At 38.9% G+C, this 17,025-nt stretch overlaps 3 protein-coding genes across 3 annotated transcripts; 2 read left to right on the forward strand and 1 right to left on the reverse strand.

Annotated features, from left to right (window-relative positions):
* Positions 1 to 6,302: 6,302 nt before the first annotated feature.
* Positions 6,303 to 7,884, forward strand: LOC120166141 (ribonuclease 3-like protein 3). Its single transcript, XM_039175499.1, has 3 exons — positions 6,303 to 6,689; positions 7,376 to 7,522; positions 7,591 to 7,884. The coding sequence occupies exons 1-3, from the start codon at positions 6,303 to 6,305 to the stop codon at positions 7,882 to 7,884; spliced, it is 828 nt and encodes a 275-aa protein (XP_039031430.1).
* A 1,051-nt stretch (positions 7,885 to 8,935) lies between these two features.
* Positions 8,936 to 9,835, forward strand: LOC120166142. The gene is made up of 3 exons (XM_039175500.1): positions 8,936 to 9,113; positions 9,230 to 9,253; positions 9,489 to 9,835. Exons 1-3 carry the CDS (start codon positions 8,936 to 8,938, stop codon positions 9,833 to 9,835), a joined length of 549 nt encoding a protein of 182 aa, XP_039031431.1.
* Positions 9,836 to 10,001: 166 nt separating this feature from the next.
* LOC120166143 (probable inactive linolenate hydroperoxide lyase) lies at positions 10,002 to 16,546 on the reverse strand. Its single transcript, XM_039175501.1, has 4 exons — positions 16,472 to 16,546; positions 15,173 to 15,521; positions 14,965 to 15,042; positions 10,002 to 10,426 (listed from the first exon to the last, which is right to left on the reverse strand). Exons 1-4 carry the CDS (start codon positions 16,544 to 16,546, stop codon positions 10,002 to 10,004), a joined length of 927 nt encoding a protein of 308 aa, XP_039031432.1.
* Between the last annotated feature and the right edge of the window lie 479 nt (positions 16,547 to 17,025).

Raw genomic sequence — 17,025 nt, forward strand, 5'->3', positions numbered from 1 at the left:
AACTATATATTATATAAATTTTAAAATGATTTTAAAACTATATATTATATAAATTTTCAAAATGGTTTTAAAAACTATATAATATATATGGTTTCAAAAAAAATTCAAAAATTATATAATATATATGTTTTCAAAAAATGTTTTCAAAAACCATATATTATATATTTTCAAAATGTTTTCTTTTTAGAAAACCATATATTATATAGTTTTCAAAATGATTTCAAACTATATATATAATAAAAAAGATGGACGAAAATAAGTGTCTACAGCTGCCCCTCTTTGTCCTTTTTCGTGGAACGAAAAATAGGACAAAGATAAAAAGACACAAATTTTCGTTCGGTGGAGTTGAAGAATAACTCCCTGTCGAATTAGGTTGCAGATGGCTCCTCCGTTGTGAAGTCCAATCCATCTTGAAATGATATAGAATTAAAGTCGTAGTTCGGAATCAGAACGTGGCTTCTCGTTGCCAAATTGCAGTCAACCTCGGTCTTCTTCCTAGTTTAAAGACCTTGGTTAAAACTCGAATGGAAAATAGTACATGGATTCTACCCAGTGGTTGATTTCGAGCTGAATGAAATCGAACTCGAAAGGTATTCGTTGACAGATAACTTTTATCGACTTAAGCTATACTGTCAGAAAGCGGTTTCTTGCCACTAAGGCACGGCTAACCCGAGTCTTATTCTCGACTTGAAAGCCTCGAATACAACCGGAAAGTAGTGAATGATGTGTCATCGAGCTGAATGGAATTGAACTCGATAATTTTATTAACATATAGCGCTTCTTGCTTTGGGCTATGTTGTAAATGATGTGCCTTGGAGCTGAGCGTAGTCGAACTCGAAGGTCTTTGGTGACAGATAACCCTTCTAGACTTGAGTTATGCTGTGAATGATATACCCTCGAAGCTGAGTGTAATCGAACTTGGGGGTCTTTGGAAGATAGCTCTTCTCTACTTAAGCTATGCTGCAAATGATGTGTCGTTGAGCTGAGCGTAGTCGAACTCAAAGGTCTTTTGTTGGCAGACAACCCTTCTAGACTTAAGTTGTGATGCAAATGATATGCCTTGGAGCTGAGCGTAGTCGAACTCGAAGGTCTTTGGTGACAGATAACCCTTCTAGACTTGAGTTATGCTGTGAATGATATGCCCTCGAAGCTGAGTGTAATCGAACTCGGGGGTCTTTGGCAGATAGCTCTTCTCGAATTAAGCTATGCTGCAAATGATGTGCCGTTGAGCTGAGCGTAGTCGAACTCAAAGGTCTTTGGTTGGCAGATAACCCTTCTCGACTTAAGTTATGCTGCAAATGATGTGCCCTCGAAGCTGAGTGTAATCGAACTCGAGGGTCTTTGGCAGATAGCCCTTCTCGACTTAAGCTATACTGCAAATGATGTGCCTTAGAGCTGAGCGTAGTCGAACTCAAAGGTCTTTTGGTGACAGATAACCCTTCTAGCCTTGAGCTATGCTGTAAATGATGTGCCCTCGAAGCTGAGTGTAATCAAACTCGGGGGTCTTTGGCAGATAGCCCTTCTTGACTTAAGCTATGCTGCAAATGATGTGCCTTGGAGCTGAGCGTAGTCGAACTCGAAGGTCTTTTGGTGACAGATAACCCTTCTAGCCTTGAGTTATGCTGTAAATGATGTGCCCTCGAAGCTGAGTGTAATCGAACTCGGGGGTCTTTGGCAGATAGCCTTCTCGAGTTGGATATCCTTCGTCGTGAAGTTGAAATCCAATCTAAAGATGGATGATGCTTGTGTGCACGATTCCCTTCGTCGTGAAGTTGAAACCGCGGGTGGCCCCTTCGTCGTGAAGTTGAGCCTAAAATTGGATATCTTTCGTCGTGAAGTTGAAATCCAAGTAAGTAGCATTGTTCCGAGTCCAATATCCTCCGTCGCTATGTATCTATTAATCTTATCAGCAACCAAATTAGGCATAGTGAAAATGGACATGAAATACACAGACAAGTTAACAAGAACTGATTTAATGAGAGTTAACCTTCCACCCATTGCAAGCATTTTACCTTTCCAGCTATTAAGCCAACTTTTGACTTTATCCAAAATTGGTTGCCAAAGAGAAATAGAATTTTTTTGATGCCCTAACGGCAAGCCCAAGTATGACGTCGGAAGCTCTGCCCAACCACAGTGAATCAAATCAGCATACCTCCTAACTGTACCACCATCCAGATTAATACCAAATAACTTTGTTTTATTCATATTCAGCTTCAAACTAGCAACCACTTCAAAAGTTTTAAGCATCCGATAGAAAATAAAAAATGACACCAGATTCGAATCAGAAAAAATAAGCAGATCGTTAGTAAATTGAATATGAGATAAAAACAAGTCACCGGATCCAACATCCACTCCGCGACAAAGGCCCAAAATCGAAGCCTTCTTAAACATACCGCTATGCGCCTCGCCAACAATATTAAACAATAGGGGCGACAACGGACAACCTTGTCTAAGAACCCTTTTAATAGGGAAAGAAGACAGACAACCATTAACAAGAACAGTAATGGTAGGAGTCGAAATACACATGTGCACCCACATCCTCCATCTTCTGTCGAACCCCATTTTCTTAAGAATCATATTTAAGAACTGCCAATCTACCGAATCATAGGCTTTACTAAAATCTGCCTGAATCAACACAGTTTTTTTCATGCACTTCAATAACCCATCGATGACTTCGTTGGCAATCAAACTACAATCGGCAATCTGCTTACCAGTAGTGAAAGCGAACTAATTCTCTCCAATCACATCCGACAGACAACAACCCAACCTCTTCGCTAAGACTCGAGAGACGATCTTATACAAGTTGCTCACCAAGGAAATCGATCTGTAATCATCTGGTGATAAAGCCTTAGCTTTCTTAGGAATAAGCGCTATGAAAGATTTATTGAAAGAAAAGTCATCGACTTTGCCCCAATAAAAATCTTCCATAAAGCTCATAACGTCACTTTTAATATGCTGCCAAAATTTCTTAAAAAAATCCAGACTAAAACCGTCTGGACAAGGCGCTCTTGAACCATCAGAAGATTTAATAACAAACCACACCTCCTCTTCCGAGAAATGACACTCAATAGACCTTCTGGTGGAAACATTAAGTCTCTTAAGGAGGATGTCAAATTTCTTCAACGGGATTGTTTTCACCTCATTAAAACCAGCAACAAAATAATTGGCAAATGCTTGTTGAATTCCTGCCTGATTTTTGAACATCAAATTCTGAAACTTCAGCTTTGAAATCTGATTTCTCCAACCTCTAGAAACGGATAAGAGATGGAAAATTTTTGTATTCCTGTCACCTTCTTTGAACCACCTCAGTCTAGATTTTTGCAACCACTCACGTTCTTCCTTGCTAGCAACAGTCCACAATTTAGCCTTCAACGAAGAAATCTCCGCCTGAAAAAGAGAATTACTAGGATCCGACAACCATCTCTCTTCTAACGAACCAATCTTTTTACCTAGCTCTTCCGCCAAATTGGGGTTCATATCTCTAAATTCTCTTTCTCTGAATTTGGTCGCATTCTTTGCGAGCATCAACAAATAGTTAATGCCTTTACCATAGTTAGCCACACATAGCTCACTAATTCTATTTACCAAGATTGAGTCATCCGCCCAATGGTTAAACCATTTAAACAGTCTAAAAAACTTACTTGGCCTCTTCTCTTTCAAGACAATCGACTTATGGTCATAAGGCCCCTTAGGCAGAGAAAATTGAACCAACTGAGGCCACAAACTGAAAATTTCAGTAGAGATCAGAAACATGTCGAGCCTATTAGCTCATGCATTCCCACCACCCCTAAACCAAGTATACAAACTGCCCTAAATTGGCACCTCGATCAGATCACAAGCATGGATGAAATTATCAAACATCCTCGACGCAGACGCGTATTCATGCATCCCTATTCTTTCAGAATGCCATCTAACACAATTAAAATCACCTCCTACAATCATCGGAATACTCCAATTAGAGATAATATACTACAAAAGCTCAAAGAACTCTCTATTATCCCCCTGCACATTCGACCCATAAACATTTATGATCCCTATCTCCCTGTTAAAAGAAACCAATCTCCCTTTAAGGTCTAACACTCTTCTATGAATAGAAAAGTTACGTCAAACACATTCTTGTCCCACATAGAAATCAGCCCCCAGAAGCACCTTCAGCAGGCGCAAAAACTATTTCATTAGCAAAATTCCCTAGTAATCTCCTTAACACAAACCCGCTCAACTCAGAAACTTTTATCTCCTGTAACAAGATTAGATTAACCTTACTCGATCCAATAACCCTATGGACATCTCTTATTTTTCGGGTTTCCTTAATCCATGAACATTCCAGGATAAATCATAAATACTATCAACCATAAAAAAGAAAACACACTGAAATAGAATTCAAAACGCGGAACAGAAAATAACTAACCTAAATCCTCATTCGCTTCCAATCTCTTTAACACAAACTCTCTTAGACCAGAGAATTCCACCCCCAAAACTTCTGCAACAGCTAAAGTCTCCTCCGCTTCAATGGCTGCAATCTGCTTGCCTTTACCAAGCTCCCCGACCTTGGTTCCATCTTCTAACCTTCTGCTACTAACATCCTTCTTTTTTGCTCGACCCTTAACTCCCTGTTTGTCCCGAATCACATTACTTAATCTTGATGACATTTTGAGACTGGTCTTAAACATCCCAGTCGAAACTGGTCTTGTCACTGTATCACAACGCGATTTAAGAAATTTTTTTATTTCTCATGTGAGAATTCCCATTTCCATGTACACATTTAATTTTCGATACTTACCTATGTCATTAGTTTGGTTTTAATTTTAATTCAATTTAATAAATTTATTGAAGATTAAATTTATTGAATTAATTTAAAATTTAGAATAAATTAACAGGATGTGTAAATAACAATGATCAAATGTAAAATTATACTATTTTCTTAACAATTATTATAGCTCTTACATTGAATGTTAATGGTAATTTATTTAATTAACATCGTTTTAGCTTAATTAATAAAATTAAAAGATCAATTGTTAGATTAAAATCTCTTAAAAATCCTAATTATCATTCCTCATTGTCGTCATTTAACCCACAGCCGTTCAATATTTTGTTCAATCGTCGATGACAACAAAATTTTCCTTTTGTCGAGCTATTTGTAAAGCATATTTTAATCTTTAAAGAAAGAAGATTCACAACCTACAAAGCTTTAACGCCAGCATGTTGGAATTGACGCCATTAATCGTTAAATCTTGAAATTCAACTCTAAATCGAGTTTTTCGATCCGATTTAATAGAGTTGGATTTTTAAAATAAAATTTTTGTTTGGATCGATCAATCTTTTTAAGGGGTGATGTTGGGTTCAGGTGCAAAGTGAAAAAACTCTTATCCGATTAGACCCGAAGACAATAATGTATTTTTTAATTAAGTCTTTATTTTATACATGATCAGGTTGGTTCAAAATCGAATGGAAGAGATAAATATTTTTAAGATCGAGTCGATCAAAAATCCGACCTTAACTCGACTCGTTTCCATCCCTAAACTCATGTTATTCTTTGTGGTATTTTCTATCATCTCACTTTTGTCAGGAGCCCAAAGTTTGTGGTATTCTTTTGTGGTATTTTTTACTTCTTTTCTCTAGAGTTTTGAAGGTTTGGGTTTCATGTTTCGTTTGACAATAACATTAGTCAACTCCGATGTCGGTTCAACCGTTGATGACATATATCCGACAAAAAGGGGTCCAAAATTTCAGTTTAGTTTCGAGGATTTTCAAATTGTTTTTGGAACATAAGAAAGAAAGAGGATTGTGAAAGGATCATTTGGTCACCATCACCAGCCGGAGCAATGGGTGGTTGTGGCGGGATAAACAACGATTGGCCAAATTGATATTTTATTTAAAATTTAAAAATTAAAAAAAATCAAAAATTTTATTAATGTTTTCACGCATGCTATTTTCTAAAAGCTAGGTGAAGAAAAAAAAGAGCAAAAGTCAAACAAAAGGGACATCCGCAGTAGTTTATCCTATTTTTAACAAAACTAGAACCCATCAACCTTGGGTCCAGTGTACCCAGCCAATTCGAGTTTAACAATAATAGTTTTTTTGTCTTTTGCTTTTAATATATAAGAAAAAAGGCTTATAGTTGTCCCGGATAAGTGTTCTTCTAGCATTAACTTTCATTTTATTGGTACATTAATAAACATTTAGATTTGGTCCAAAATCCAATCTTTACATATACAATCTGTTCCATCATCATCATCACCAACTTCCCTTCCTATTTTGCAGCGACCGCCACCGCCCTAGAAACCCCAGAAGAGCAAGCTTTAATGGACCGGCAACAAAACCTGCAAACTATCGGAAAGGAGAGTGAATTAGCCGTCGAAACAATCCAGAATATTGAATCCTTGCCAAGTCTGGACGGAGTGGAACAGATCTTGAGCTATGAGTTTAGGAACAAAGGCCTGCTGGAAGGAGCTTTCACTCATGCTTCTTTAGGATTGACCATCTCCAACGAGCAACTCGAATACGTCGGAGACTCCGTGCTTAACCTACTCTTCACTAAACAGCAGTTTTTTGAATACCCTGATTTGTCGCCGGGTACTTTGACCAGACTCCGAGCAGCCAATGTCGATACCGAAAAACTGGCTCGTGTCGCCGTTAAACATGGATTGTATCGGTATCTGCGGCATAAGAAACCTCTTCTCGAAGAACAAGTAAGCGATTCAAACGTTTTAGTTTTATCCGTGCGTTGAATTTTAAGAATTGAGTCGTTATAATCTGGGATTTTTTATAGTAGTATTGTGTTTATCGTTATTGTGGATATAACAAAATTATTATGGATACTAATATCCAGCAATAAGATGACACTATAATCTTTATATAGTTCAGTATTTCGATAATATATCACTAGTTAAATTCTTAATAAGAAAATCTGTTTGGAATGCTATTGAAAATTATTGATTTCACAAAATTTGCTGTATTATTCTTCATAAAAAATATTGATAAAAAAATTCTAAAAATAAATTTTATTAATTTATTGGAGATATATTTTTATAATGTAATATTGGATTATACATTTTTCTATGTTTAATTTTAGAAAAGAGTTGGAATGGAATATAATGAAACAGTAGGTAAGGTCAAGCCGTTGAATTTCGCAGTCTAAAAATCGTGGTGGTTAAGTTTATTGAAAGTGCCTTTTAGATATTTGGTCTTCTTCTAAGGTGCGGGAAATATCGAGAGATTTCACCTTGAATATTATTATTGTACTTTTTGTTTAATTATTGATATTCAATCTGTTCATAGATCAATCTAAATTCATTTATAACGATAATCTTTTTTAATTTAAGATTCGAATTCTTAATTTTATCTAATGAATTACTATCTCGTCAAACATGAACATATTCGACAATTTTCTGAAGAGATACAACGGTATCCACTTCATTCTAATGGACTGGTCGACGTGCCAAAGGCATTAGCTGATGTCGTGGAATCCGCCATCGGAGCGGTTTTCATCGACACCAATTTCTCCATCGATGCTGTTTGGAAGGTACCTATTTCTTTCACTTGACCATTACTATTTTGTCTCACAAAATAAAAATTTGGATATTGCAATAGGTGTTCAAGGATTTGTTGGAGCCTATAATCAGACAAGACACTTTAAAGATGCATCCGGTGACCCAATTATGTGAAGTGTGCCAAAAGAGAAATATGAAAGTTAAATTTGTGGACCTGTGGAAAGAAAACACAGGTTTTGATGTGTTTGTAGACGACCAACTTGTGGGAAGCGGGAAATGTAGCCTCAAGAAGGAAATTGCACAGAACAGAGCTGCCAAAGATGCATTGGACAATATATTGAGAATCCTAGATCAAAGAGATACCGATACCAACATTGCTGAAGAAATAAATTGAATTGATAACGTAAAAGGTGAAATAAACTCAACATGTTTTGTCTAATGAAATCACAATCCGGTTGAGAACAATAATAATTCATGTACTCCGTTTTTTTTTATTTAGGGACTTAATATATCAAATCGGTATCGATATTATCTAAGACTATCGATATTGTATCCATATAATATCGATACTTATAGAATGATACCAATACAATGGCTTAAATTGATTAAATTATTCACGTAGTATCTCATTTGGGTCTATAATATGATCTTGTAACTTGTACTGATTGTATGATTTATGTTTTTGACTATCGATAATAAATTCTTTACAAATCAGTCACTAAATCATAATAATGACTAATTGATTATCCGATTATACAATTAGGGTTAATAAGAGTAACGATATGGTTTTATAAAGTTAACATAACATCAGCAATCCAGCTCATGACTAGATAAGGTTGAAGGTGCTACAGTTAATGATGTTAGAGTCTGAATTTAATCGATTCTAGGATTAAACCAATTCAATCTAATTTTCGTTGAATAATTTATCGAAATGTGTAGATATTCCGATGATTATGTGAATCTCGAATTGTTCAGTGATTCCGAGAATAATGACGAGATAGGAGGACTGGTCTGTAAATCATGCAGGCTTAGGGGGATTTATAAAGCTATTATACCAATTTTATAAAACAAAATAAAAGAGTTGAATATCTTGTAACAACCGAATGAGCTTTCTTCCCTCTTAACCAATAAATTATTAGTATCATTAATTTCGGGTGGCCTAAGAGTTAAGACGATGTCTGGCCAAAAGTTTGATATTTTTTAGGCAATAATTCAGAAGCAGTACTTTACTAGAAGAAGCCAAGCCCCACGCAGCCATGGTTCGTTCCAATGCGTTGTTGTAGCACTAACAGCGGGCAACTTCATTCCCACTCACATTCGCACAAGCTCTTTTGGAAGATCTGTTGAATCAAAGAAAGCGTGAACAGAATTTCACATTTTGTCAACTACTGCTTCGAATTGTTTAGGTCTTGATTCGTTCAGAAAAGTGTGTGTCGATCAAGGAGATGGCGTTGTTGAAGGCGGGGCTGTGTATATTGGGGCTGTGTTTATTCGGCTACATAGTGGGTCCGCCCCTGTACTGGCATTTCATGGAAAGATTAGCAGCCGTCAGCCACACTTCCAACACTTGCCCACCTTGCCTCTGTGATTGCTCTTCTCAGCCTCTTCTCACTATCCCCGAAGGTTGGTTCCATCTCTGTTATGCTGTTAAGATTTTTCTTTGATGTTTCTTATATGATCTTTTGTACATTGCCTTGCAAAATTAAGTTAATTTCGTGGCCCGTCTTTAATTTATGCAGGACTGAACAATGCTTCCGCTTCAGGTTAGTTTCCAGTTTCTTTCCCAGTGATGTATTCATTGGAATATAGAACTGATATCATTCAAATAAATCTACACTTGTTCTCTTATCTTTTCTGGGTTTCTTATCTTCTCTCTTTACTCTCTAATAATCACTAAGTACTAAATTACGATTGCGCTGTCTATTACGGATGCAGTTGCGGGTGTTGCAGACGTATAATGTTTTATGTGGCTGGTTCCTTTAATGTGGATATTTGCAGATTGCGCAAAACATGATCCGGAGGTGAACGAGGACACTGAAAAGCAGTTTGCAGAACTTTTGACAGAAGAGCTGAAGCTAAGAGAAGCCGAAGCTTTGGAAAGCCAGCAACGTGCGGACATGGCATTACTGGAGGCTAAGAAATTAGCATCACAGTATCAAAAGGAAGCGGACAAATGCAATTCAGGAATGGAGACATGCGAGGAAGCAAGGGAGAAAGCCGAAGAAGCATTGTCTGCTCAGATGAAGCTGACTGCAATGTGGGAAATTAGAGCTCGACAAAAGGGTTGGAGAGAAAAGGTTACCAAATCTCACACACAGTTACAAGATAATCTCCTCTTCGTCTAAAACCATCGACCATGGCCATATATATAGGAAGAACATCATTAGAGAACTTTCTTGGATATATATATATATATATTTCAGTAGTGTTAATAATGGGAATTAATATCAAGTTTATTTGAAGAAAGGAACATATTGGTCCAGAGATACTCTGTGCTTCTAAATACTCATTCTAATTTGCCTTCTTGACGGCTGTGATTGAACCGGCATCCCCACTGATTGAACCATACCTTTTATACATGTGAGCTACAATCAACGAAGCCGACAGTGTCACATAGTCCTTTGCTGCACATTGCTTATTCGTCTCACTCGGTGACCCGGTCTGCGGTCCGTTCGACCAGAACAAGTAATTCAGCAATTCTTTCCCTGTCCCCACAAACCTGTCTGGTTTAAAACTCTCCGGTTCTTCGAGAACTTTACCATCCCTCATGGCCAAAGGCTGATATCCACAAAGCAACTCACCTTTCTTAATGTCGAAAACCGAGTCATGAGAAGTGAGTTGAAAATCCTTCCTGGCTCGAGCGTATTGAAGTTGTACCGGCGGGTTCAGACGCAACGCCTCGTAAACGACGGAATTCACGAGCTCCGTGTCTTTAACTGTTGACGAAAACAGGTAAAGAAAACGAAAGAACACGAGAATTTTACGAGGTTCGGCAATGTGCTTACGTCCTCGCTGCCTAGGCGGCGCTAGAAGTTTTATTCAATGATCTTTTTAGGTCTAGGTTACATCTCTATTTATAATAGAAAACCCTGGTACATAATTACAAAATCAACCCTGTACCGTACCGCGGGGGCTGCGCCCCCACACCCCCAACCCACATAATTCGTAACCCCACAACGAGACTTTTTATGAGCCATACATAACAAATCTCCACCTTGGCGAATATCCTGCCCCTTGGAAACTTCAATGTGGGTTGGGTTACCTTGCTTCTTTAACAACTCGAAACATTCAACAAGTCCAAGCAATGCTTGAACTTGTCTGTCGTAACTGGCTTGGTGAACATATCAGCGGCATTCTCATCAGTATGTACCTTCTGAAACAAAACCTCTCCAGATGCAACCAACTCTCTGATCTTGTGGAACCTTACATCAATATGTTTAGTTCTAGCACGATACACCTGATTCTTAGCCAAGTGAATAGCATTTTGATTATCACAAAGCAACTGAACTCCACCTTGTTGAACACCCAACTCCTTCACTAAACCAGTAAGCCATAAAGCTTCTTTTGCAGCTTCAGCCGCTGCCATGTATTCAGCTTCAGTTGTAGATAGTGCCACGACAGATTGAACAGTAGACTTCCAGCAAATAGGCCCTCCACCAAGAGTAAACACATACCCTGTCGTAGATCTTCTATTATCCAAGTCACCTGCATAATCTGAATCCACATATCCTACAACCAAAGGGTTATCCCGCTGACTCCCAAAAACAATTCCATGTCCCACAGTACCCTTTAAGTACCGAAAGATCCACTTGACTGCTTCCCAATGTTGCTTACCAGGTTTAGACATGTACTTACAAACTTGACTAACAGCATGAGCTAAATCAGGACGAGTACATACCATCGCATACATCAAGCAGCCAACAGCATTAGAATACGGAACCTTTGCCATATCTTCAGCTTCCTTATATGTCTTGGGGCACTGTTCTGATGAGAGCTTAAAGTGATTCGCCAATGGAGTGCTAACTGGTTTTGCGCTGCTCATCGCAAACCTTTCTAGCATTTTCTCAACATAACCCCGTTGAGATAGCCGCAGTTTCCTTGAGTCTCTGTCCCTGCAAATTTCCATTCCAAGAATTTTCTTTGCAGCACCTAAATCTTTCATATCAAATTCCTGACTCAATAAAGTTTTCAAACCGATAACATCATCCATGTTCTTCGCAGCAATCAACATATCATCAACATACAGTAATAGAAAAATAAAAGAACCATCATCAAGGCTCTTAACATAGACACAACAATCATACTCACATCGGTTGTAGCCAATCTTGATCATATAGGAGTCAAACCGTTTATACCACTGTCTCGGAGACTGTTTTAACCCGTACAAAGATTTCTTCAATCTGCAAACTAAATGTTCGTTTCCAGGTTGAGTGAAACCTTCAGGTTGCCGCATGTAGATCTGCTCCTCTAAATCACCATGCAAAAAAGCAGTTTTAACATCCATCTGCTCTAAATGCAAATCCCAACTAGCCACCAATGCAAGTACTGCTCGGATTGAAGTGTGCCTGACCACAGGAGAAAAGATTTCATCATAATCAACTCCTTTCTGCTGTGAAAAACCCTTCGCTACCAAAGGAGCCTTGAACTTCTCCCCCTCTTTTTCTGTTACTGCTGGTTTCTTCTTATACACCCATTTGCAACCAATCGGCTTCTTACCCTCAGGAAGGGGAACTAACTCCCATGTGCGATTGTGATTCAAAGACTCCATCTCCTCAACCATGGCTGCCATCCACTTGTCGTTTTCCTGACTAGTAACGGCATCATGAAAAGTAACTGGATCATCACTGCTAACAGTAAGTGCAAAAGATACCAAGTCTTCAAAACCCAATCTGTTCGGAGGCTTTATATTCGTCCGTCTCACCCTGTCTCTGGCGAGACTATAATCCTGCAAATCATCCGTAGTGGAACCACCGGAAGTCGGTTGAGAAGTTTCTGGTTTCTCAACTGGAAACTGCTCGAAATCTACCACTGTCGTGTCTTGCTTCTGCTGCAACATAGATTGTTCATCAAAAACGACATCTCTACTAATCACAACTTTCTTCGCAACTGGATCCCAGAACTTGAATCCTTTGACACCTTTCTTGTAACCCAGAAAAATGCACTCCTTCGATTTTGCATCAAGTTTGGATCTCTCATCAGCAGGTACATGCACATAAGCAGGACAACCAAAAATCCGTAAGTTATCAAAACTAACATCATGACCAGTCCATACCTCTTCTGCAACTTTCCCAGCCAGCGATGCCCTTGGCGATCTGTTGATAAGGTAACACGCCATGTTAACAGCCTCAGCCCAGAAGTGTTTGGGAAGCCCCGCATTCAACCGCAAACATCTGGCTCTTTCATTCAACGACCTGTTCATTCGTTCCGCAACACCATTCTGTTGTGGTGTCTTGCGCACTGTAAAATGCCTCTGAATCCCATGCTCCTTACATAATTGTAGGAACTGTGAATCTGTGTACTCCGTACCATTATCAGACCGCAAACACTTGATTTTTCGTCCTGTTTGGTTTTCTACCTCAGCTTTCCACAGCTTGAACTTCTCAAAAACTTCAGATTTCTGTTTCAAAAAATACACCCAAACTTTCCGTGAAAAATCATCAATAAAAGTAACATAGTACCTAGATCCACCCAAAGACGATGTCGTGGAAGGCCCCCATACATCAGAATGCACATAATCAAGAATCCCTTGAGTTGTGTGCTTCGCAGTCTTGAAACGGACTTTAGTCTGTTTACCAAGAACACAATACTTGCAAAAGTCGATCTTACAGCTTTTGACACCATGCAACAAGTTTCTCTTGTGTAATTCTGCCATACCACGTTCACTAAGATGAGCAAGGCGCATATGCCACAATTTTGTCGTATCATCACATGACTCAACAGAGTGAACTCCACCTGCAACGGTACTCCCTAACAATCTGTAGATATTCCCTGCAGTCATCTTGCCTTTCATCACAGTCAATGCTCCTTTAACAATCCGAATGGTTTCCCTATCCTCGTCAGCCTTAGGGATAAAACCATTCTTGTGCAAAGTGCCCAAGGAAATCAAATTCTTCTTCAAGTCTGGGATATGTCGAACACCACTCAACGTCCGAACGGAACCATCGTGCATCTTAATTCTGACATCACCAATACCAACAATATTGCAACATCGATCATCACCCAAATAAACCGAACCAGAATTAACCGGCCTGTATGTCGAAAACCATTCCCTATTTGGCGTGATGTGATAAGAACATCCAGAATCAAGAATCCAAGCATCCGTCAATTGTGTCGTTGAAATAGAAAGCATATCACCCTCACTGCAATCAGAAGTATCATCCTCGACCACGTTCACAGACTTGGATGAGCCATCACGCTTCTCATCGGTCTGCTTTTTCAACTTCGGACAGTCTCGCTTCATATGTCCCGCCTCCTTGCACTTGTAACAGTGAATCGTCTTCTTATCCCTGGATTTGGATCTGGAATTCCGCTTCCCGGACCCTGCCTTCTCTGGCTTCCGTCCACGATCTCGATTACCCTTGACATATAAGCTATCGGCTTGAGAGCTTTCCCCTGCATTCTGCTTCCGCTGGTTGTGAGCCAACAAGGCTGCAGTAATCTCCTCAACGTTGATAGTCTCTTTCCCATATGTAAGAGTAGTCACCATGTGTTCGTAAGAGGAAGGCAACGAACACAACAGAATCATCGCTCTGTCTTCATCCTCAATTTTCACATCAAGCCGAGCCAGATCAGAAACGATTTGATTGAAGACATTCACGTGTTGCGCCAAATCGTGATCGTCCTGCATCTTCAGCCCATACAGCCGCTGCTTCAGATACAGTTTTGTCGTTAAGGATTTGGACATAAACTGACTTTCCAACTTCCTCCAAATTTCGTCTGGAGACGATAGATGCATGACGTGATACATAACCTCGTCCGCCAAGCATAATCGTATGGTTCCTGCCGCTCGCTGCTGCAATTCTTCCCAATCTTCCTCATCCATCGACGCCGGCTTTGTAGGTCGCAAAGCCTTCAAGATCCCTTGCTGTGCCAATAGATCCTTCACCCTCGTTTGCCATAATCCGAAGTTACCCTGACCATCGAATTTCGCGACTTCGAATTTTGCTCCTGACATCTGATACCAATTGTTGACGAAAACGGGTAAAGAAAACGAAAGAACACGAGAATTTTACGAGGTTCGGCAATGTGCTTACGTCCTCGGTGCCTAGGCGGCGCTAGAAGTTTTATTCAATGATCTTTTTAGGTCTAGGTTACATCTCTATTTATAATAGAAAACCCTGGTACATAATTACAAAATCAACCCTGTACCGTACCGCGGGGGCTGCGCCCCCACACCCCCAACCCACATAATTCGTAACCCACAACGAGACTTTTTATGAGCCATACATAACATTAACCGAGTCGAACCTCAGACCTGCCGGTGATCCACATACTTTCCTCACTTCGTCTCTTAACCTAGCTTGTAGCCCGGTTTTATCACCAGCTATGGCGCCTAACAATGTAGGTAAAAAAAATGGAGAAACCACCATACGCATTGAAGCCGAGAGTGAAGATCAAGTTGTGGATAGCGTCGGATTTCGAAAGGCCGAACTATTTTTCGCCGAGCAGAACGACTTATTTACCGTGCTGCTCGATGAAGCTGTAGAGTTTTCGGTAGCCTCCACTTACGAGTGCAAAAGGGTAGGCGTAGGAGTGAAGAAGTATCTCAAGCAGGGGCTGAAAAGCTAGGATAGGGATGGTGGGGAGGAGTTGGAGGCCGAGCCATAGGTTGATCGACAAGGGACCGGAATCGGCGACGCCAGGATCGAGGGTAGGGTCGGCTCCGATGAGGGACTTGCTGAGGAAGGTTTGGAGGAGTGAGAGGAAGGAGGAGGAGCCGTTTTTGGAGATGTCGCATTCAATGGTGTCGAAGAATACCTCCACCCACACCTTGGAGCCACGCTTCAGGATGTCTAAAGCGAAGTTCTTGAGCTGTTCATTTCAAACATCTCAAACGGCGGTTATTGAAATATACACACAAGTATTTAACAAAACTATCCTACAAAGTTATCTAAACAGTAGGACATGAGACGAGACAATATTGATAGTAATTCATTTGAATTAAATTTGGTTAAAATTTAATTGATTAGATGCGTTTAAGCTCAAATTCGAATCAAAATTTTAACGAGTCAAAATAAATTATTTGATTTTCGAATTGAATTTTTAACGAGTTGAAATAATCTATTTAATACTCGACTCTAAAATCTCATGAATAATTTGAAAAAAAATATTAATTTTTTATTTTTTTAAAAATTAAATTATTAATAATATTAATATTTATATGCTGTTATTTTTTTAAAAAAAATTATAATATAAGTTTTCATATATTTAAGGTTCAAGTTTGAGCTTTAATTTAATTCAGTCTTAGAATGTTTTGAATTTAAGTCTTTTTGAGTTAAAATCAAGTTTAACAACTTTAAACTCACAAATTTTCGAGTGTAATTGGATCCAATTTTAAACCTTTTAAATTTAATCGTATTAAAAAATATTCAAACTCAACTCAGTTCGGTTACCGTACTAGAGCGACATAAAAAAAAAAACTCATTCTTGTTTTAACAAAATAGATGATTTAACCTTCTAAAACTAATAACAGATCTTTTGACATTGGAAATTGGTCCGTATAAAAAATACGGCTTAATACAAAAAAAAATGTTTGAATTTTATTTCAAAAAATGTTTTAGTACCTAATGAAATTTTTACTAAAATTATATGTCTAACTTTTTTATCGAAGCACTTTTAAGTGTTTGGATCGTAACGGCCGTTAAATTTGACCATTAAATGACACGTGCCAAGTCGGGTAATTTTGAGAATTTATTTTAAAATTTTAAAAAATAAAAATATTTTTTATTAAAAATACCTTTCTCCCCCGTGCAGCAACATGCCTCCCCCTTCTTCGTTCTCGCTTTCCCCCTTTCATGGTCACCGATCGATCGGTCGGTCATGACCATCACCGCCATCGTCGTTAGAAACGACGTCGACCTTTGATCAAATCCTCGTTGGCCTTTCATCGTAAGTTGTCACCGTTTGCCGTGAAAATGCGTTCAAATGTTCGTCAGTTTTTAAGTTACCATCGCTATTTTTTCGTCGATTACGGCTGATCTCAACGTTCATATGTCACGTCGTCATCACGATTCAAACCACCATGTAATTCCGCTCAAAACCCATCCTCGCTATCGCTCCGTCGGTGCTCCTCCAACGTTCCATCGTGGAGATTGAGACTTTAAAGTTTTAGGGATTTGTATGTTGGGGATTTTAGAGATTTAAGGGATTTGGGTGATGGTAAGGGTGAAGATTGATCGATGGGTGACCGACGACGGGTGGGTAACCTTTCGATCATGACGATGGTGATCGGAGACGGCCAGTGACGGTTGGTAACTGGTTGAAACAAGGGATCCCAAATTTTTTTAGATTTTTTATAATTTCATTAAATTTTAGG

The sequence above is a fragment of the Hibiscus syriacus genome, unplaced genomic scaffold (assembly GCF_006381635.1).
Source record: "Hibiscus syriacus cultivar Baekdansim isolate YM2019G1 unplaced genomic scaffold, ASM638163v2 tig00111621_pilon, whole genome shotgun sequence".
Taxonomy (NCBI): Eukaryota; Viridiplantae; Streptophyta; class Magnoliopsida; order Malvales; family Malvaceae; genus Hibiscus; species Hibiscus syriacus.

What these genes read in the sequence shown, in the direction of transcription:
- LOC120166141 (XM_039175499.1), top strand. Translation starts at nt 6,303, where the DNA reads ATGGACCGGCAACAAAACCTGCAAACTATCGGAAAGGAGAGTGAATTA. An exon ending in AACCTCTTCTCGAAGAACAA is followed by an intron (nt 6,690 to 7,375) that starts GTAAGCGATTCA and finishes AAACATGAACAT; the next exon opens with ATTCGACAATTTTCTGAAGA. An exon ending in CCATCGATGCTGTTTGGAAG is followed by an intron (nt 7,523 to 7,590) that starts GTACCTATTTCT and finishes ATATTGCAATAG; the next exon opens with GTGTTCAAGGATTTGTTGGA.
- LOC120166142 (XM_039175500.1), top strand. Translation starts at nt 8,936, where the DNA reads ATGGCGTTGTTGAAGGCGGGGCTGTGTATATTGGGGCTGTGTTTATTC. An exon ending in TCTTCTCACTATCCCCGAAG is followed by an intron (nt 9,114 to 9,229) that starts GTTGGTTCCATC and finishes TAATTTATGCAG; the next exon opens with GACTGAACAATGCTTCCGCT. An exon ending in GAACAATGCTTCCGCTTCAG is followed by an intron (nt 9,254 to 9,488) that starts GTTAGTTTCCAG and finishes GGATATTTGCAG; the next exon opens with ATTGCGCAAAACATGATCCG.
- LOC120166143 (XM_039175501.1), bottom strand. Translation starts at nt 16,546, where the DNA reads ATGGCGGTGATGGTCATGACCGACCGATCGATCGGTGACCATGAAAGG. An exon ending in CAGCTTCATCGAGCAGCACG is followed by an intron (nt 15,043 to 15,172) that starts GTAAATAAGTCG and finishes CTACATTGTTAG; the next exon opens with GCGCCATAGCTGGTGATAAA. An exon ending in AGTATGTGGATCACCGGCAG is followed by an intron (nt 10,427 to 14,964) that starts GTCTGAGGTTCG and finishes TTTCGTCAACAG; the next exon opens with TTAAAGACACGGAGCTCGTG.